Source organism: Grus americana, chromosome 3 (assembly GCF_028858705.1).
Source record: "Grus americana isolate bGruAme1 chromosome 3, bGruAme1.mat, whole genome shotgun sequence".
Lineage (NCBI taxonomy): Eukaryota > Metazoa > Chordata > Aves > Gruiformes > Gruidae > Grus > Grus americana.
Window position 1 is genome coordinate 51,471,375 of NC_072854.1, and position 22,019 is coordinate 51,493,393.

The 22,019-nt window shown below is 38.6% G+C and overlaps 1 protein-coding gene across 1 annotated transcript in view; it reads right to left on the reverse strand.

Annotated features, from left to right (window-relative positions):
* The window catches only part of CDK19 (cyclin dependent kinase 19), a 130,890-nt gene that overhangs the window by 100,790 nt on the left and 8,081 nt on the right, over positions 1-22,019 (reverse strand). The window contains exon 2 of the mRNA XM_054819815.1: positions 12,555-12,630. Coding sequence (XP_054675790.1) covers positions 12,555-12,630 — 76 coding nt within the window. The remainder of the gene's footprint in view (positions 1-12,554; positions 12,631-22,019) is intronic.

A 22,019-nucleotide genomic window follows, 5' to 3' on the forward strand; every position in this document is an offset into this window, starting at 1 on the left:
GCAATCAGTTGACCACAGACCACACAAGAGAACTGAACACTTTAGGACTTTACTAATGTAAACATGCCTGGTACTTTTATGGGAATGCTCTGACAAGTTGTATTTCCACATATTTCCACTAGTATGCAGAACAACAACAGAAATAATTCTATGAACATCTGATAAGCAAGTAGATGGCATTTTGAGCATTAACTAGAGTAACCAGAATTATAAAGTTTAACCATAGAAGATAAAGGCGGTGTTTTATTTGTTTTGCAGATTCTGCATTTTTAGAGGAGACTTCAAAGCCCCTTAATTTGGTAAGACAGAAATGGAATGGTTTAAAGGGAGGCTTCTATAGCAGCACCTTGTACAGCAATGTTTCATAGGAGAAAGATAACATTCAAAATAATCCCAGTGGGATAGGAATATAGATCTGTTTTTCAGGCCCATTTGTGTTGGAAAAAACACTCCATGAGTTCTGAAAGTACTGAAGAAAGAAAATAAGAGCTTGAACATGGTCTGGATTTGAGATGCCCAGAAGAAGGAAGAATGAAACAATCCATCTGGCCTCAAACTGAAAATCTTAACAATGGAGATAGCTGAAAACGATTAAAACCTAAAATCACAGTGGAATTCCTACTTAGACTACAAGGCTTCAAGCAAATTCTGTGAATTTCAGATGTGGAACAGTACAAGAGACAATTTAGTAGCAGTAAAATATTCTTTAGGCCACAGGTATAATAAATACTTTAGAGACAGAATGCAAAGCTGCAAGGATCACCCATCCTCAGAAAAATAAAACAGCCTAGATAAAACCTAGGCAAGAACAAAATCACTAATACATAACAAAAATAACATGTCAAAAAAAGAAGGAACAATTATTAGTCTGAAATGCAAAGATATAAGGCAGATGAGGATACTGAACAAAACTTGGAGTTTGGTCAGAGGCAGATCATTAATCACAGTAATAAGAAGCTTTTTTAGAGTAGAAGCTTAGAGGAGTCAAACCAAAATGGATCCAAGACAGAGCTAGTGGACAGGAAACCACTGTATTGCTTGTAAATATTAAAAGCATCTGGAGATGAAGGGAGAAGAAAGCAAGGAAAATAGTACAAAAGGCAACTGAGGTAAAATAGAAACTAGAGTAATCTAATAAGCAAGTGAAAATATGGAAAGACAATGAGAGTTGAGAAATAAACTCTGCAGGGGTGATGGGATGGGATAAGTTCATTAGTACAGAAAGAAAAGGCAGAGGCTTCCTCAAATGTCTTCAAGAATTGGCAGCAGATCTCATATTTCATAATTGTTTATAATCAAAATTATTCTACTGATAGCTTCTTTCAATATGCTGTTCACATATTCAAAAAACCTGATGACTTTTTCCAATAGTGTAGCCTGTCTGGACTACCCTAACTTCAATATCCTCAGCTGGCTGCATATGAAAAAGCTCAAGTATATTGAGCATATACATATACCCACAATTTAGTACATGCACTACACAGAGGCAACAGGCAGGTTTAAGGAAGCATCCTGACACTGCTAGTGAGATAGAAGGATGAGCATGATGCTCTTTCTACAAGGCAGAAGCATTTTGCTAGTCAGATGGCCAAATAGAGCAGAAAACAAAGCCATGATGCTCACACCTTTCTTATCAAAACACAAACTAAGCAAATTCTACATAGTAACAACTTCACACTGTAAGCCTGTGGGCATGATGCATTGCAGAATTAAAGACATCCAGGCTATCTATTTAGTGACTATTGTACTGTTAACTACAGTTTGGAACCAGGAAAGCCTCCCTGTGTCTCACAATCCCCATACAATAACGTATCACATCATCATAAAGACAAGAAAAAATTCAGTAAGATGCAACGGAAGCTGTATTTAAATAGAGCTATTTTTCAGCTTACCACAAAAATAGACACAAAGGTTCACAAGCAAACACCACACTGAAACTTTTAACATAATGCAATTCAATGAAGTGAATAAAGTTTTAATAGAAGGTAACATGACATCTTGCCTTCAATAACAAAGCTGACTGCAATTTACATACAAAAACCTGCGGAGTAAAATACAACTGTAGACTAAAACCACTATCCACTTAGCTGAATTAGCACTATTCACAGGGCTGAAACCAATGCCAGATGATGTATTGAAAAAAAGCAACTTTTTTATTAACATTTGATCAAGCCCTAAAGATTTTTCCACTGATGTTCCATTTTCAATCCAGCCATCTCTGTTCTGTATTTATCCAGTTTAGGCACTACTAATAACATTTTATTTCTGCCTCACAGACTCAATGGGTGCAGAGAAGCCTCAGACAGTTTGCGGGTCAGAATCAGCAGACACCAGTAAGGATGACATTGTGTTGGGAGTAGATTACAGAACCACCTGATAAGGACTCGAAGAAGTCTCTGAACCACAAACCCTGGTTCTTACGAGAGACCTTAACTTCCCTGACATCCACTGGAAGGGCAGCACAGCAAGACACAAGCAACCCAAGTAATTTTTGGAGGTATCGGGGACAACTTCTTAATGTACATACTGGCTGGGCCAACAATGGTGGCACAGAGCTGTTCTCAAACAATGAAGAACTGGTTGGAGACGTGACAATGAGAGGCAGCTTTGGCTGCAACCAACCAACTAGTACAGTTCAAGATCCTGAGTGGAGTGAAGAAGGCAAGTAGCAGAGCACAGACCTGGAGTTTCAGAACAGACTTCAGCTTATTGAAGGAACTAGTAGGTGGCCACAGGAAGCAGCTCTGAAGAACAAAGGAGCTCAGGAAAGCTGGTAGATCTACTCAAAAATACAAGTATCAGGAGACTGGCTTGGCTAAGCAGCTTGTCAGAGGTCCAACGCAAGAAGGACAGTATACGGAGGGCTGCAAACAGGGACAGGCTGCATAGGAGGAGTTTAGAAACATTGCCAAGGCATGAAGGGATTGTGTCAGGAAGGCCGAAGCTCACCTTGAATTGACACTTGCAAGGAATGTCGAGGGCAACAAGAGCTTCTGCTGCTACAGTAGTTGTGAAAGGCTGAACAAGAAAATGTGAGCCTGTTGCTGAATGAAGTGGGCAATTTAGTAACAGTACCTGAAAACAGAAGTCCGTACTTAAAAAGAATACACCATCTGAAAACCCATGCTATCACCTCTCAGTCTGAGGCATCAAAACCAGTCACATGTAATGTTAAATTAGAGAAAGGCACATTCTAGAGTTATGTAAAGTCAATATACCATTTAAACAATTTTACAACTCCACACAGAATAAACTGAAAACACATATAAACTAATTTTTCTTGACTACAGGGAAAGTACAAATGGAGGAACATAAGGAAAATATGTAATGAGAAAGAGAGAATAAGAAACAGAAGAGAAAAAGATTTATGACACAAATTCAGAAAAGAACTCCAAATTTACACAACATTCCAACTGAAATTTTAAAACACACACACGCGTGCACCCATGCAGTCTTGCAGGGAGTATTTAAGTTTGGCAAATAAGGATTTTAAAATGTCTTTCCTGGATTACCTGCAACTGTGTTTTTCTTTATCTGAGTGATAAAGTAGCTATTTGCTTCAGTGGATTGCTGCCTACAGCTTAACCGGAAGAGGCTTGGCTTCACTTTTTTTGCTCATTTCTGTTGAAGGCACCATCAGTTGGCTTTGCATTCACATGTTCTGAGAATATTCAGGATCTGAAGTGAACAGCAAACTCAAAGTGAAAACAACTGAGCCCAAACAGCATTGAACACTCATTTTCCTTAGTCAGCTGCACTGGGAATTTGGATTATATCCTAACTCATGTCAAGTACCAAATTTGTAGAGAAGCTTCTTTGGCTCACACTGTGTTGGAAGGGGGTAAAAGCTTTCTTTTTCTTCTTTTTAACATACTTGCCATAGATTTGTTGATATTGCTCTCCTGCTTTGAGCAGAGACACAACTTCAAGAAAAGGAAAGTAACTTCTGTATGGAAAAAGTTTCAAATTTTGTATTTTGGAAGCAATGGTGTGCTAAAGGCAGCATTTCCCTTTTCCCTTCTCCTCTTCATGCTTTTTTGTTGTTGTTGTTAAATTGCTGAAGGAGGTGGCTGTAGTTAGACAATGGAGCTGACTAGCTGCTTCAAATGATGCTCCACTTTTGTTAAGATTACTTGACAAAAAATTGTACCTCAAACTGCAAAACTTATTTTCATAAACTTTACAGTGCATTTATGGGCTGATAAGAAAGTCAACTTAATGGATTAAAATGAAAATGTCTTTTTATTCCACAGATTTACTACCTCTGTACTTTTTTATTTAATGAAGTTAATTTTCTTTCAGATACAATAAGACAAAAAATGTCCACAAAACTCTTTTGAAGAATAAACAAAGCAGGAATTTAAGTACTGTCTTACACAAAAAACATTTAAATTACACAGATTATACAAGATTAGGCCATGTAACATGGAGAGCTCTTATTCTTCCTATGGCATGCAAAACATGAGTTGTCATGTAGCTGAACCAAAAACCTCCTTCCAGCTGATTCATACTTATAAAATCACAATGCACAGACACTTCTAGCCAACATATGCCTTAACTCCCTAAAAAAAAAAAAAAAAAAAGGGATTTTTATTAACTTATACTTATTTCACTACCTCCAGATATTGAAAAAGGGAGTGGAGTTTCAAAGTTTCCACAAACAAATCTAACAATCTTTTCTAATTAGGTAGTAGAGAATTTATGGGGAGATTTATACATTGCCAAATATTCTACACATTTATATTATCTTGGCAAGGGAAAAGAGGTTCTGACATTCAAAAGGAATCTCTGACAGCAAATGTACTCAGAGACACAGACATTTTTTAAAGCCTTGTTTTACCTAACCTCACCTTAAACAAAGCCAGGGACCAAGGTTAGAAACCTATTTTTCTACATAACAGTAAATACTGCAAACTGCTGTACTAGTCAAGGTCAAACACAAGGTCACTATAGCCAAAGCAGAGGACTTGTACCTATTATGAAATTCTATGTAACTGTACTTGAAGAGGGTCAATGACATTACAAATCTTCTAAGTGTTTTATTAATACTGAAAAGTTATCAATATTCCTGTACACCTGATCTTTCCTGCATTCCTAAGAGATGGTCAAACAGATTATACGGCCAGCCTGCTCCACAGACTCAAATTAAGTAGCTTCATGTTTAGTTCATTTGACCAAGTGGTTTCCAACCAGGGAGGTGAGAGCAGTTTGTAAAGTGACATGCAGCCCCTGACAGAGGTAATAAGCTATAATAACAAATAACATAATAATAAAGCAAATAAGCTTTATTAGCTTTATCAGCAAGGCATGACACGTCCCCTTGAGTGTCCCCGCGCCATGCTGCCAGCAGCACTGCTGAGAAGCACACAGCAAAAGCACAAAGTGTTTCAAGACAGAGACACTAAGTCTAGCTGGACCTCCCTGGCTCAGCTTCAGCATCACACCACCACGGATCCCCAAAGCAGAAAGGAGAGAGATGCAGCCCCCGAAGAACTGCCTTCGTGCAAAGGAAGGCCAGGGACAGCGAGGAGGTGGAAAAGAAGAACATAAATACAGTGAGACAGAGCCTTGCTCAAAAGAGCTGATGAACACAAAAAGGTTACAAAAATCTATTGTTTAACCTGTATGGCTTCTAAAACCCTGCCCACCCTCAGAAACTGAGGATGCCAAAATATTTGTACCCTCTAGCACTTTATAATATACATTGCATCAATAGGCAAAAGGCCTGAGAATAATTTGTGCACACTAAATTGTTCGAATGAACTTTCAGTAACTCATTTAACACTGCAGTCTGAATTATTTTAGCCTGTATCCATAAATGCAAGTATGAACACAAAGGCCAACTATTGCTCCCGTTAGAGTCCCACAGTGTACTGGCAACGTTTCAAGGTCTCCCAGAAGGAGCAGCCTCTAGCAGCTTCACTAACAACTAGCACACACAGGCACAGGATGTGGCAACTAAAATGGTTATGTGTCCCAGAACCAACATTCACGCAGGGCAAAACTGCAGCAATTCAGGGCACTCTTAAGTAAGGCTAAGAGAGAAATACTGCTGGTTTGTGGCTCTACTTCTCCCATTTAAATCATCTGTAACAGCCTAGTTTTTTCTACCCCCACAGAAAAAAAAAGGCTACTAACCTACAAAAAACCCCCAAACATATATAAATATCTAATGAAGTTTAGAATTAAGATCACTATTTACAGAGAAGATGGCTAGAGTTGGTAATTTATCCTCAAAAGAGGGAAAGTTCTCAGTGTTGCAGGTGGGAATAAAAGCTAGAAAGGATCAAGAGTTGACCAAAGAGACCAAGAGTTGACCAAAGAACCTCCTAGGACCTAACTCAAGTCACTGATTCACATGAAACCTTTAGCAGTAGTCCTCTTTGTCCACAGGCTGTGCTTTAGGGGAAAAAAAATGATCTTATAAAAAGACATCCTTAAACTATCCTCCTTTGGGTTAGGAAGAGTATTTGAGCAAGACTATATTCACTGCAGTACAAGTAACAGTTACAAATACTTCATTGGTTTCCAGGACATTTTTACTACTATATTTAAATATACTTACATGGAACTGTCTCAGTAAGAGAACAGTCAGAATACACTAAAAACATTGACTGTTCAGAGGAAAGCTGAACTTATTTTTTATTTGACATCGATTTTTTTTTTTTTTTTAATGTGTGCAACTCATACCAGGGAACTGTTATAAGTACTAGATTAAATGTGTATTTTGGTGACAAACAGACCCAAAAAATAAATTTGGCAATAAAGTTCTGACTCTTCTAAATTTTCCAAGAACTTTGCATACGATACTTAATTTCAGTGACCAGTCAAGAACCTCAGAAAAACAACTCAGGATACGAGAGGGACTTGCATCTTATATTGGAACTTTACCCTGAGGCTGCATTGCTGGCCTGTGGTCAGCTTGCTGTCCATCAGAGCTCCCCGGGCCTTCTCTGCAGAGTTGTTTCCCAGCCAGTCAGCCCCCAGCACATACTGGTGCCTGGAGTTATTCCATCACAGATGCGGGCTTTTGCATTTCCCTTTGCTGAACTTCATGAGATTCCTCTCGGATCATTTGTCCAGCCTGTTGAGGTCGCTCTGAACAGCAGCATAACCATGTGGTGTATCAGCCACTTCTCACAGTTTTGTGTCAACTGCAAACTTGCTGAGGATGGACCCTGTCCCAGCATCCAGATCATTAATGAAGATATTGAACAGTATCAACTCCAGAATCACGAGGTACACCTCCTGGGGTACACCACTAGTGACTTGCCTCCAACTGGACTTAGCACGACTGATCACAATCCTCTGGGCCCAACTGTTCAGCCAGTTTTCAATCCACCTCACTTTCCACTTATCTAACCTGTACTTCGTTAGCTTGTCTATGAGGATGTTATGGGAGACAGTATCAAAAACCTTACTAAAGTCACAATAAACAGCATCCACAGCATTCACCTCATTCACCAAGCCAGTCAAAGGCTATAAGGTTGGTTAAGGACAATTTCACCTTTGTAAATCCATGCTGACTACTCCCAATCACTTTCTTGTCCTTTATGTGTTTAGAAATGGTTTCTAGGAGGATTTTCTCCATCACTCTGCCAGAGACTGAGGTGAGACTAGCCTGTAGTTCCCCTAATCTTCCTTCTTGTGCTTCTTGGAGACAGGAGTGACATTTGCTCTCTTCCATTCCTCAGGAACCTCTCCCAACCTCCATGATCTTTCAAAGATAATTGAAAGTGGCCTCACAATGACATCAGACAACTCCCTCAGCACTTGTGGGTGCAACTCATCAGGGGCCATGGACTTAGGTATGTCCAGTTTAAGTGCTCGCTAATCTGGTCCTCCTCGACCAAATCTTCCTTGCTTGACTTTCTGGTCTCAGGAGCATGGGATTCCTGAATGCTGGTCTTATCAGTGAAGACTCAGGCAAAAAAGTTATTGAGCACCTTGGCCTTTTCCATATCATTTGTTCCCATTCAGCAGCAGGCTCATGTTTTCCTTAGCCTTCCTTCTGTTGTTTATGTACTTGTAGAATCCTTTCTTGTTGTCCTTCAGGTCCTTTGCCAGACTCAAGTCCAGGTCAACCTCTATCCTCACAAGATCAGACGACAAATCTATATTCCTCCTACTGTGTTACCGATCCCTGCTTCCACCTCATATATGCTTCCTTTTTATGTCCAAGTTCAATAGGGAGCTCGTTGTTAATCCATGCAGGCCTCCTACTGCCCTTGTTTGCTTTCCTACTTGTTGTGATGGAAACTTCTTGAGCTTGGACAAGGTGATCCTGGAATATGAATGAGCTCTCCTGGATCCCTCTTCTCTCCAGGGCTCATAAGAGTCTTCCAAGCACATATATGAGGATGTTGAAGTCTGTTCCCCTGAAGTCCAGGGGCTGTGATCCTGCTTTTTGATGTGCTCCCTCCACTTAGGATCCTAAACTCCACCATGTCTGCTAAATGAGCCAATAACAATAATCCTATTGTAGCTCCCCAAGTTGTTCAAGACTGCAACTTTTCTGAGGATTTCCAGGTTAACCCCTACTACCATTCAGCCTTTGGTTTCTACAATTCCTCATGTGAAAAGCAACAGATAACCACAAATTTTGGAAGTGACTTAGCCACTAAAATAAGTTCCAATGGAGATAGTTGTGAACACCTTGGGGTCTAGCACCATAAGCCTAAGATCCACTGTCTGAATCAGTCACCCAATTAATCTCTTTCTCTGAATAGAAAAAATGATTCAAGGAAAGACATTTTACTGCTTTCTCCTACCTTGATTTTATTAATACTCACAATAAGATTATACTTTTCTTACACCATTAGCAAACCTTATAGATCACAAAATTGCACTGAAGTACTTCCACGCTCAGGGACAGGCTACCTATCCAGATATTTTGAAAACAGCCATTGAATGGCACTGATTAAGGCTTATATTTTTCTTCTCTCTGAATTCGTTTTTCCAAAATCCACACTGAGAAGTTTATAGTCTCTTCACCGTGGAAAGCAAAGTACTTGAAGTAACCAGCACAATCCTCTCACAGGAAGTAAAGCCTTTGGGACAAGAAATCTCAGATAAAGCTGTATTACCCTGGTGATTTTTTAATTAAAAAAAAAAAAAAAAGTCCATTACTGTTAGCTGTTTGTAGACTTTTAAAGTTATAGCTATTGGTTCTCAACAGATGATGGCCTAGATACTTCACAGGAAAAAGCAGCCCTAATAAATAACACCCCCCTGGTCTGTTTCTTCTGTCTCCACCTGCTGTTCTAAGAAAGCTACTTACATAATGTAAGACGCAAAAAGTAAAACACAAAGGCAGAATTGAATAGTACTTAAATAGTACTTAAATTACCTATTCAGCATAATGAAGAAAAACTTCTCTCAAAAGACACATCAGATTATTTATGAATCCAGTTTATTATCCTTGTCTATCTCCACACTTCATTATGTTCAACACTTTAGTTTCCTTCTTTCAGATCAAAAGATACAGTAAAGTTCCTTCTGCATCAAGAACTCTATATACTCGCCCTAATACCCAGTAGGATAACCACATGCTTTTTTGTTGTGCAGGCTTCCAATCTATCTTTAAACTACCTTGCAATGAATATGCCCTGATGTCCCACCTCTGAATGGAAAGGAACAGAGTTTAAGGCCTTAACATCAAAAAATGTATTTTATTTCTCTGCCATCTTCTACCATGCAAACTGAATTAACGAATTCCTGAGCCATTTGGTCTATAAACAAATCCAGTAATTCAGGAAATTTTTTTTGCCCACGTTACAAAAAGAATTAGAAATCCCACCCTGATGTTCAAGCTATGAGGAAAACATTTCATCCATTGCTGGTTCCAAAATAAGCTAATACAAGTCGAGCTGAAAAAGTTGTCACATTTGTTAACTAAATAATAATGTAAAAATGAGAACTAACTCTCATTCATATTTTCCAGCTCTACTCTTCAAAAATGCTGTTGCTTAAACCCAGCAATAATCTGCCTCATATCAAGAATGCAGAAATACTTGGCATTTCAGTTACCTTCAGAATAGACTTGAGTTACAGGGAAGAAATTAGCTTTTTTTTCCCCTCTCTACAATTCTTCATTATATAAGAATCCTCTCTAGTATTTTCATATTCAATACAAGAGAATTGGCTGAAATATGGATTCTTTCAGCAGGTATCACCCTATAGTTGAAAGAAAGTAATCGCCACTTGCCCCAGGAACCACTGCCTATGATGTTTTCACTGACGTAAGTCTTCCTCCATGAAGAGCTCATATTAACAGTGGTAAAAGAGGCCTTATGTTTTCCAAAGTCCTAAGCAAAGACAAACCAACTTGACCTGTAACATCCAGAAGAGAGGAGCCATCTGCCTTTTCTCTTAGGGAAAGTTAGCCAGCACATCACCTTCTGAGTGCCTAGGCAATACTACATGCAAAATGCTCTTGGACTGCAAAATTGAATGGCTTTTAGTTCAGCAATGTATTTCTTGAGCACACTGTCAAGTGTCTTCAGGTTACATAATTCCTAAAATATTCTGAACACACACAGAATCACGTACACTGGTGCTTCTTTCATTTTCTCAACTTTCATAGAACATGGTTTGGGGTTTTTTTTTGGTGTTAGGGAGAGTGAGGGTTGTAGGAGAGGTTTGAAATGTCAAAAGAACTACTCATGACATTGTAATGTGGCCTCTTTCCAGGCTGATAATCTTTTTTTAATCACAAAACATTACCTTCTTTGTTACCTATCTAAGCCTTTAAATACAAAATTAACTATTAGTGCATTAATTATAAGTCTGCTTTTCTTTATGGAAAATGCACTTGTTTCTGCTTGTTTCTATATGACAAGAAGTTCATCTTTCTTCTTCAACTATTTCACCTTTGCCTTTTTCACACTTCTAATATTTGACCAACCTGAAATTTCAGTGAGGCAAACAGTGATTTGCTACATTATCTCAGGTTATAGAGTTCTACAATAAAGTCTGGAGTAAGATATGATGTGAGGAAGAATTACAGGAAGAACCATTGAGAGGATTCAAGCAACTTACACAGTACTTGTGAAACCTCCCAGGCTGTACTGAGCTTTGCACAAAGCTTCATCAATAAAAAAAAGTTAAAAAAATTTAAAAAAAAAAAAAAATCAAGACTGAAATGGTGATATATCAGATGAAAAAAAATAATTTGACACTCTACTTCCCTATGACGTTGTGTCCAGGTATGATGGAACCAGCTGCATACCACAGTGCTAACATGACAACAGGACAGTCTCCTTTGGCCTACTCCACACATCATCTCCATAGTAGTACAATTTAAAACGGACAAAGGACAAGAATCAAAGAAAAAAAACCCCAACCCTCAATGCTGTCAGAAGCAACTTTATAGTAACAACAATATAATCTAGTACTGATGTTTAAAGAGGATTTTTTATTTCCTCCAAGGGCAGAAATATTAGCAACAAGGTGACCGTGTAGATTCTGTGTAAAGTGACTGACAGCAATGCAGCCACCTCTCAAATCCATGAGTGACCTTGACCTTATAGTGAGAAGCACTTTAAAAGGACAGTAGGTTTATCTGCTAAGTCTCTTCACACAGAATTACCACAGGCACTACACTAAACACAATACGGTGATTTGTTCAGTTCATGAACGTCATGAGTTTCTAATGCCTCACATCGCACTGCACACGTGAATGCTGTATTTCAGTGCAACACTACCAAATTAGAAAAAGCTTCAGGCACAATCCTAACATGCATTTCAACAGCCCTTGGCATAGTGACAGCATTAAAACAAGGTAAATATTTAATCAAGCAAGTGTACTTCTTTTGCAATGCAAGAAATTCTTGCATTACAAAATTTTACTCGCTATCCATCACTTTAACAGTAATGCACACTTTCAGTCACAAAAGAAACATTTAAAGATTAAATTCTACCTTCATATACAAATGCCTAATTTTTACCAACTTTGAAGGAATGATGGGCACTACTGTGCTCAAAAGCGTGCAGTTTCTGAACCCATTTTTTCTCCTAAGACACATGTAATAAAAATACAATTAAAGCTGTTTTTTACGTTGCTATGAAGTTTCTCTGTATTTAGAAAAACAAATAAGGAATGAGGAGAACAAACTGTTCTCAGGTACTAAAAAAAGAGTAAGCTACCATTAGCCTGAAATAAAATACCTTGTTAGCAAGCCTACTTGTAATGGCAGTTGTAATTTTTCAGAACCTTTTTCCTTCAAGTCATTTAAAAACATCCCTTTTAAAAATAAATTTTCATTAAAAGGTTCACGTGTATTTCCCTCTCCACACATAAAAGCAGATAAAACAAAATTATACCAGAAAGAGGCATTACTATTACCTAGCAAGAACACCTTCTTCCACTAAAAAAAAAAAAAATTATTATAATTTAGAAAGCATTTTAAGAAAAGCTCATGTTTGAATAACTTCCATGCTTGCAGATGTTAAAGAAAACATTTAGATAATCTCTAATGTTACTTAATTCAGAGAAAATATAATATCTTTCAATAATAATGTCAGTAAAAATACTTTCATTCATGTACACTTACTGCAATCTCTCTACAGGCCGACATGGATATCCCTGTACCTTCAATTTGCTTCAGTGCATACTCCTTTTCATCTTTTCTGTACACAAAAAAAAAAAAGAGAGGAATATTTTTAGCTCTGACTTATATTACACCAATCAATACAAGTATAATGATTTATTTTAATTTGGTCTGGATCGAGAAGCTGAAAAGTCAATCTGGTTTTATGCATAAATTGCACTTAGATATTAAAAGCAAGTTTCCTTTTAACACAGACTTCAAAAATTCCAAACAAAAACTCCCGCATAAAGAAACTTTGTTAACCTATATCCATTTCTCTTTGAAACCATATGGATACCTGCAAATATGTCTACAGAGAATTTTGGAGGACACTTTTCCTGAAATTCCAGGATACTGTCTGCTACCATGAAAAAGCTGCACAGTCATATCCCATACCTGGAAAACTCTCCTAAAAATACCTAGGAACCGCAGGATTCTTACTTGATTTTATGAGCCACTGGCAATCCACCTTTACTTCTGAAATACTATTAAACTAACCATACTTATGATGTAAGTGCTGGCTACTGACAGACCCCTACATGGCATAAGAAACCATATGCTCTGAAGTACGAAGCCGGAGAACGTGAAAATGTTCAGCCTAAACACAGTACTATCCTTCTAAATAATCACAGTTTGAAGTAATTCAGAGGTGGTTTGGATTTGTGTGGCAAGGTTTTGGTAGCGGGGGGGCTACAGGGGTGGCTTCTGTGAGAAGTTACTAGCAGCTTCCCCTAGGTCCAACAGAGCCAATCACGCTTGCTCCGCTCTGTAGTGAGAAATGTACTGATACAGGATCTGTCAGGAAAGGATTTATGAAAACTTTCCTGCTGTATAATTCTGTACAAGTTCTTGAAACGTGTTCAAAGTTCACTAGAGTTTTTCTATGTATTCAACATGAAGTAGAAGTACTTCCTCCTGCCTCAAGTGTTTCATAAGAGGATAAGTCTTTAGGGAGTTGAATAGTATACTTACCTATCACACGCATCATTTGACATTATTTATTGAATTCTTACAAGTGGGGAAATAGCTAATAAAGTAGCTTTTTTTTTTCTTTCGTCATTTAATACCATTTTATTGAGTAACCACAATTGTGTATTTCATCAGAATGCATTGGCTGACTTGGTATTGAAATTTTAAATGTATTTCTTTCTCAAATTATCTTGAGATTACTATTAAATGGGAAATATTGCTAGTTAAAATACCAGTTGGTGAAGATCTTATGTAAAGTGCTTTAAACGGCTATTATGTTTACATAATAAAAACAGTTAACTTTGGAAAAGTATTCCTATAGACTTGCATTTCTGCCAAAGCAAGTAAATTATATTTATGTATTTAAAGGAGGCTATGTTTATGATTCTGAAGCTGTTGGTAAAAAAACATTTTGTGAGATCTCAAATATGGTATCTTTGAAGTTCTTTATCGTTGATACCCATTTATTTTAGGTATTTCATTATCCCCATTTTTGCTCAAGATTCATAAAAAACAATATCCTAGAAGTATGTTGTTTGCAGCTCACTAAGATTGCCTTCTTTTCCCACATGCTGTAATATCTTAAGTTGTTAGATTGATTGTTTGGGGTTTTTTAAAACATTTTTCATCATTTCTTGTTTATATCTTAAAATCCTGTGTAGAGTGGCTGGCTGTTGAGTGATGACAGGCTCACAGCGGCGGTGGTGTTAAGCAATGCTGTTGAAGGCAGCGTGCGCCAAATGGCATGCCCGATCTCTGCAGTGACCTTCAGTCTGTGAAGGTCTGAGTAACTGAATGCAATGCTTGCATCTGTAGAATTAGTTCAAGGGTAGCCGTACCAGTGGGGCGGTGTGCTCGGTTAGGCAGACATGCCAAAAGAAGGGTATACTGCAGTGCTGTAGGTACTACATTGTTTTCGGACTCAAGCTGACAGGTGTGCACAGGACTGTTCTGTACCACCTAGTTTAAACATGACTGTAGTTGCTAGAAGTTTAAAAAACAAACCCGAACAACAACAAACTACACAGCTCTGGTATGAGACTAAAAGCACCCATGATAGGGATAGCCAAGCAGAAGCAAGGTCTTTGTCCGTAATTATTTTCATCTGGCCCACAGAAATACTGGCTTGGGAGCAGGCCAACTGACTTGAAGGTCCTGCTGTGTGGGGGTTTGTCTGAAGGCAGGGAGCAAGTGGCATAGACCAAGGTTTAATCAAGCAGGTGCCATTAAACAGCGACCTTAGGCTAAAGGTAGCAACGTGCTCACTGAATCTGAGAGAAAAACATAGCAAAACAGAACTGAAAGGGAACTGTATTCCTTAAGAGGCTGCAACTTAATTATTAAAGCTTTTCAAAACTGATGCAGAAGAATTCGCCTGATAAAACGGGTACCATATCACACCACCACCAGGCTTCCCCACACTTCAAGTTCCCTTATCCAAAACTAGGGATAAAGATTAAAATCAGCATCGTTTCTAGTTCCAGAAGCATTATAATTCATGCTGTTTTAAGAGGGATTAGCATTTTACAGAAATTAAACTGCTGATATGAGACACCCCCATCCTGAAAGCTTCCTGACTCTGTATTTCAGATTGCCGTAGGCAGCATCCAAACGCAAGGGTCCTCACACCTACCAGCAGTAATTGAGAACATCTCTCTGTTATAAAAATCCGTACCAGTGTAAGGCTGTAACTTGGTCTTTGAGATTAAGCTTTTCTCCCTCACCAACAAATATCCCATCCTGTAATCCTTAAGGTTAATGTTAACAATTTTAATTTGTACAATGCAAAGGAAAATTCTGTCCTCTTGCCGCAAAAAATTGTAGTCAGTTAGCTTATGTCCAATTCCAGTATTCAATGCAGAAAATGAAAATACTACTGCTTCTGGAAACTCAGTTTCCATTTCCCAAGTGCTTTGAAAAGAACAAAAAGTACCAATTTCACTTTAGAGGGATGCAGTTCAGAAGACTTAGAATAACTAAAACATTTCAAAGGAGTTAAACTGTCTTAACTGTTACAACTATACTTCAGAGTGCTCCCATTATATGAGAAACTACTTTACAAACAAGGCAACTGAAAACTAGAAACAACTTGCCCAAGACCATAAAAAAAATAGGAGGATTTGAATATAGTGCATGGTTCAAACTATTGTTTTATCCCTATTATTCAAATTTTTAAACCTTTGATGATGATCCCTTTTGAATTCACAGATAATTTAACATACATTCCAATTTCAGAATTAATTATCCACATCAAGGAACTTGCTTGAAAGACTGCAATCACACTGAAGCTACAACTGTGACTATCACATCAGTTAATACAGATATTAACATTAAAGTATATATTAACAATAGCTATCTTAATTAAAGTGCACAATATCATAAATATAAATAATTATTAAAGTGCACATTTTCTTAAACAAATGAAGTGCATCATAAAAACATTCCAAGACCTAGCTAGAAAAAAACTAATAGAAAACAACAATTGACCCTTGTAAGCAACACTAATGGAATTTAAACATTTGTGACTTTGTAGGACAAAGCCTGGGAACACCATGGAGTTCAGTGTCCTTCAAACACAGTACTGCCTGGAACACAACATTCATACAGGTATCTCCTTACGCTCTAATCACTTTCTTTAATTGCTGCCATACAGCACAAGGTTAATCACTCAGCAGGAGATCACCAACAAGAGTTACAAACTTCCCCCTCCTAAGATAAGGCAAAACGATGACACTGAAGTGCACCCACAAGTTAACTGAAAACCCCTCCATGGTATCTGGAGCGTGGCAGCAAAGCCACTAAATCAATCACATTTAGCACTGGTTACCTTATGCAAGCTGCTCACAGATTTAACTCTATACACAGCATATGGCCATGGCCCTTTTCAAAGGTAATTGTACCAGTAAAAGTGTCTATGATTGACTGGAAAAACTGACCTAATCCTTCCCCAGAAGTGATGAGCTCTTACGCTTTAGTGTTTATTATGCATATAGAAATAGCCGCTAACTCAAAAGAATTACAAGGTCAAAGAAACCCACACACAGTGTCACTAGGGTACATGTTCTTTGACAGACTAGGAAAGTAATTTTCTTTTATCATTATCCTCAAACCATATCAAGCCTTATCCAGTCAGCAGCTCAGATGGCTGCTTTTCATCCACGTGGCAACCAGCCACAAATGACAGAAGCTGGGAATCTACAGGTAGATCTTAATTTATTCCTAGAGAACAGTATACATGCTGAATTTCAATGCATATATATTAGTTCATTTTGAGAGCTACATAAGAAATTCAAAATGTGAAACAGTAAGGATAGTAAGCAGAAATTTAAAAGAAATCTATGACCTCATCAGTCCTTTAAAAGGTTTGTCTTTTGTCACCTTGAAAGGCAGCTCTCTGCTGCTCTGCTAAAAAATTTCATGGCAGCTACAGGTTGTTCCCACAGCCCAGTCGCAGATAAGTTCAATATGACATGGGTACCTGAGTTACATTTCCCTGCTTTGGGCCATGAAAAGAATGGATGAAACCAGCAGACTTCTACCTCACTCCGCTACAGTGAAAACTTAATGTTTCTGTGGACTGTGTAGTTAGCCTGCCTGCTGATGCGTCCTCAGAGGCTTGAGGAACCTTCTCTGTGTTGCAAACAGAACAACACGTGCGTAGGACACAGGAAAAGACTTCTCATACCAAAAGAGCAGACATGTATGTCGCCTCATCTGCTTAAACCTGGGCCTGGATTTCCCTCCTAGTTGCAGGGTGGGAAGGCAACCTCTCCAGCAGGCAATGACTACAATCTTTAAAAGTTGAGCTTGCATCTTGTCTGAAACAACATCTAGAAGTAAACTTGGGGAGTGGGAGCAAGGCAACAAACCTACACCAAACAGGATAGTCTTTACTACGCAATGTAAAAAGAGCTAGAATGCAAAGAGAATCTAGTCTCCAAGGCTGATCCAGGTGTACACAAGGAAAACACTTTTGGGAATGGAAACAATATGCTCTATTTCACAATGCATTTCTGAATCTTGTGTCTCACAAAGCCGTTATAATCTCAATTTTCAAAAAGGGGCCTGAATGCTACACAGCTCATTGGTGTCACTGCCTGATGATACCCACTAAACTCTGCTAGGTCTCCTTCCAAACGTCCCGCACGACACCAGCTACCTCAGCATATACATACAATAACACCAGAAGGCAGCGCTTCCCTTTACCTCCTGCCACATCCAAGACTTGAAGTCCATACATGAAACCCTTCTGAAATCTATGAACACAGCAGAAATAAAAGGCAGAAGTTTGTGTCATTTCAGATGTTACTCTTCAAAAATGCAACAATACCAAATTCCTGAACACTAAGCATAGTTTCCTACTCCATTTTCTGTTAATTTTATAGATTTGCTGTCCTGGGTTTTGGCTGGGATAGAGTTAATTTTCACAAGAAGCTGGGAGGGGACACAGCCAGGACAGCTGACCCAAATGGGCCAAAGGGGTATTCCATACCATATGGCATCATGCTCAGTATATAAGGGAGCAAGCTGGCTGGGGAGGGAGGACCATTGTTCAGGGAAGGGCTGGGCATCGGGTTCTGGGCAGTGAGCAAATTGCATTGTGTATCACCCAGTCTGTATATTCTGTTCTTACTATTGTTGTTATTTTCCTCTCCCTTTGCTGTCCTAGTAAACTGTCCTTATCCCAACTCACGAGTTTTGCCTTTGTCTTCTGATTCTCCTCCCCATCCCAGCCCTTTTTGGCACTCAATGTGGGGCACAAAGGATTGAGATAACGACAGATCTGGACAGAGTGTGTTAAAACAAACTTGTTATACACATTTATTATACTAGTTAAACAGTTGTTGGTCACAATGGTGTTTTATTTGTTCACACAGTTGTGTTACGCAAATCCTTACTTGCTGTATGTATTCCCTGTGGAGCTGTTTATCACCTCGGGGAGAGGTGTCAGGATTCTCATTTTGCTGTACTGTGTAATATCAACTTATGATATTGTAACATCACTGGTCATGAGGTTAAGCTGGCATTTGTATGTGGCATTGCTGTCATGCCTGTACCTCGCATGACATCTCTCAGAATTGATTAATAATCACACCCAATCTATGGGGAAAAAAACTGGACTGCCAAAGACTACATGCATGAAAGCAATGGGTGGCAGGACCTTCAAACGTTGGGATACACATCTAGCCAAGGCCACCTGGTTAGTTAACTCTAGGGGATCTACCAATCAAGCTGGCCCTGCCCAATCACAACTTCCACGTACTGCAGAAGGAGATCAAGTCCCCGTAGTGCACATGCAGAACCTGTTAGGGAAGACAGTCTGGGTCAGCTCTGCCTCAGGCAAAGGCAAAGCCATCCATGGGATTGCTTTTGCTCAAGGACCTGGCACGCTCAGTGGGTGATGCAGAAGGATGGGGAAGTCTGATGTGTAGCTCAGCATGCAACAATCCAGCAGCACATATCATGACTCCTGCCCTGAGAGACTGCTATGACAGATGGAGCCCAAAGTCATGGACTAGATGAACTCAAAGGACATTTTAGAAGGATGCCCATAGACTAAGGGAATTATAGCCTAGGTACATAGATGTGTGTGTGTGTGTATATCAAAGACAAGAGAAGTTGTGGTGATTAATTGGAAGGTGTAGGATTTGGACATGGCATAGATAGTATAGAATAAGGGGTGGATAATGTCCTGGTTTTCAGCAGGGATAGAGTTAATTTTCACAAGAAGCTGGGAGGGGACACAGCCAGTACAGCTGACCAAAACTGGCCAAAGGGGTGTAGCTGTACCTGATCTTATTTCTTTATAGACAGGCTTGACTACAGATAATGAACAGATTTAGGAAATACCTCCCTTCCAGAAAGGATACTGCACGTGAGAATTTTTTTTTTTTTTTAACCTTAAAATAAGGAACAGCAGCAGCAAGGAGAAAAATATCTCTGAAATAAAGAGGAAACAAGCTTTTATTTATCTATGTGTTATTTACCAAGGCCACAGACACAGGGTCCTTTAGACTTTCCCAAAAGAGAATCTGCCTTTTGTTTCATTAAATTACTTATAAGAAGAACGTTTGTGACTAACTATAAATGTCAAGAATATTAGCTCCCTAGCTTCTGGCAATTTTGTAAGTATAGGTCCTAAAGTCATAGCGTAAAAACATACTGTAACTACAGTCCAGTTTAATGTGCATCACATCTCTCTGCAGTGCTAAATACTACAAATTTGATAGGTGGAAAATTACTATTAAAACACCAAATATTAGGAAGCCTGTATGTTTTCTGTGTCTGGCACGAACCTCAGTTTGAAACACCAAATGCAGACTTTTTTCTAAACCATTATAATGCATTAGGTTTATCTATAGCAGAAAGAAAAAAAAATATTGACTCAATGTAAAATTATCAGGAGGACAATGGCCTAAAACCTGCAGTTACTTAATTTTCTTTTCTAGCTCATTACACAATCAAAAGCTTCCTCTCAAGCATATAAAAAGCCCAGATTTATCAGAGATATCTTTTGCACAACAGAGCACATTTATTATAGTTGGAGAGTTGTTAAGGAGAAAAAACACCCTCACAAGAAGGTATAAGGACCAGAACGAAATTCTAGAAAATCACCAAGGGGTCCAATTTAATTCAGTTTGAAATGGAAAAAAATCATTACTGCTAATGGAGCATCTACATTTTTCCCCTCATTTCAACATCAGGCAATGAGGATTTCACAAAGTTACAGATGTCTTTATTCCAACCACTAAGAATCTTAGTACTTCCCAACAAGGAACAAGGTCTTTAGTCAGCAATCATCATATCTGTTCCCAGGGAATCCAAGTCACATTCTGCCTCCTTTGAACTTTAAAACTGTGCATCCCATAGTAAGAATAGGCTTCTCTCAAGCTCTTCCATCATTTAGATAAAGTTTTACACTGATTTTTTTTTTTCCCCACCACTGAACTCATGCTCAACGTAGAATAAATAGCATTCAACTTGTAACAGTCCTTTGGCTGTTCTGAACTGAAGGTCAAATTAAATTTGGTAATTTGTCTAACTCTGTTTTTCATTTGGAGCATGACAGAATTGGGCAAAGGAACAACTGGTTATCCTGTACAATGACTGGTTTTAATCAAAAGGTATGAACATAAAGCTAACTTTGAAGTCCACAACACCCTTGAGAACATGGCAACAACTCATACAGGAATTCTGTTTCAGGAACAGATACATTCAAAGACACAGGCTGAAACCCACTATCAGCTGCACTAACGACAATGAACCAAAGCAACAAACATGGCATTTTTGAGTGAGCAAGGTGATAAATCTTAGCATGAATCTGCGGTAATCCATCAAGTATTAACATGGCTGAGAATTTGCTCTAAATACCTTTGGATTTGCAGAATTCGTGAGCTGTAAGATAAGAAACATCTCTCAAAAGATTCTACTTAGGAGTCAAACAGTTAATCTCATGCTGCTAGAATTTCATGCTTGAGTGGCCTTTGTATCATCAGATCTCTTCAGGTACTCTGGACCCCACGACATACCAAAGAGGTGGGAGAGTCAAGGACAACCACAGTCAGAGTCCCAGCGTTACCTGTGTGAACGCTTCCAAGTGCTCCAGTAAAGACAGAGAAAGAAAGGAGGGACAGAAGAGGCAGAAAACCTTCTGGCCACATAAAAAGGATTGATTCTTCCTGCAATTAATGCATAAGGAAACCAGATACATTGCTTCGAAATAGTGAAATATAACTCCGGATGTAGTTTCCATTCCAGCACATCTAGCTTCTGCCTCCAAGTCAATTGCCCATAACATTTATTTTCACTTGACTGTAAAAAGAAATCAATAGCATCTTCTACTTAAGTCAGCAGGGAATGAACAAAAAAACCCAATCATACTGCATGTGAGGCCCAGTTTATGGGAACACGTGTTTAAAGCCACACTGTCTGAGACTGTCCCCCGTTCATATCTGTGCTCTTATTTAGATCAGAACCCTTATCCTTAAGCGAGTGATCTGACACTCCCAGCATGCACATGAAGCTAGAGCTGTTGATTTACCTATTGGAAAGCCTGACCTCACTGTAGTTTCATCTACAAGACAAATGACCCTAGAATATTTCAAGATCATGAACTTTGTAGAAAACAGATGACAACTGAGGAAGAAACAAGCAGTTATGCAGCAGCCTCATCTCAAAACATTTATTTAAAAACTGCTAATCCCAGGAAAGACAGAAGCAAACATGAATAATGCCTTTCAAAGATGCACTACTCCAGCAATCTCAGCTCCTCCAAGTTTTCTCACAACCAGTAAAGTCAGTTCTGCTTTCCAATAAAGTAATTAAAAAAAAATTTAAAAATCAATCTTTAAAAAAACCCCAACACACCAACCAAAAAACCCAACCCACACTTGCAGACACCAATTTTGCAAAGATCAGTTAACACTATCTCTACAGCATTCCTTCCCTTTTAGACAGTCT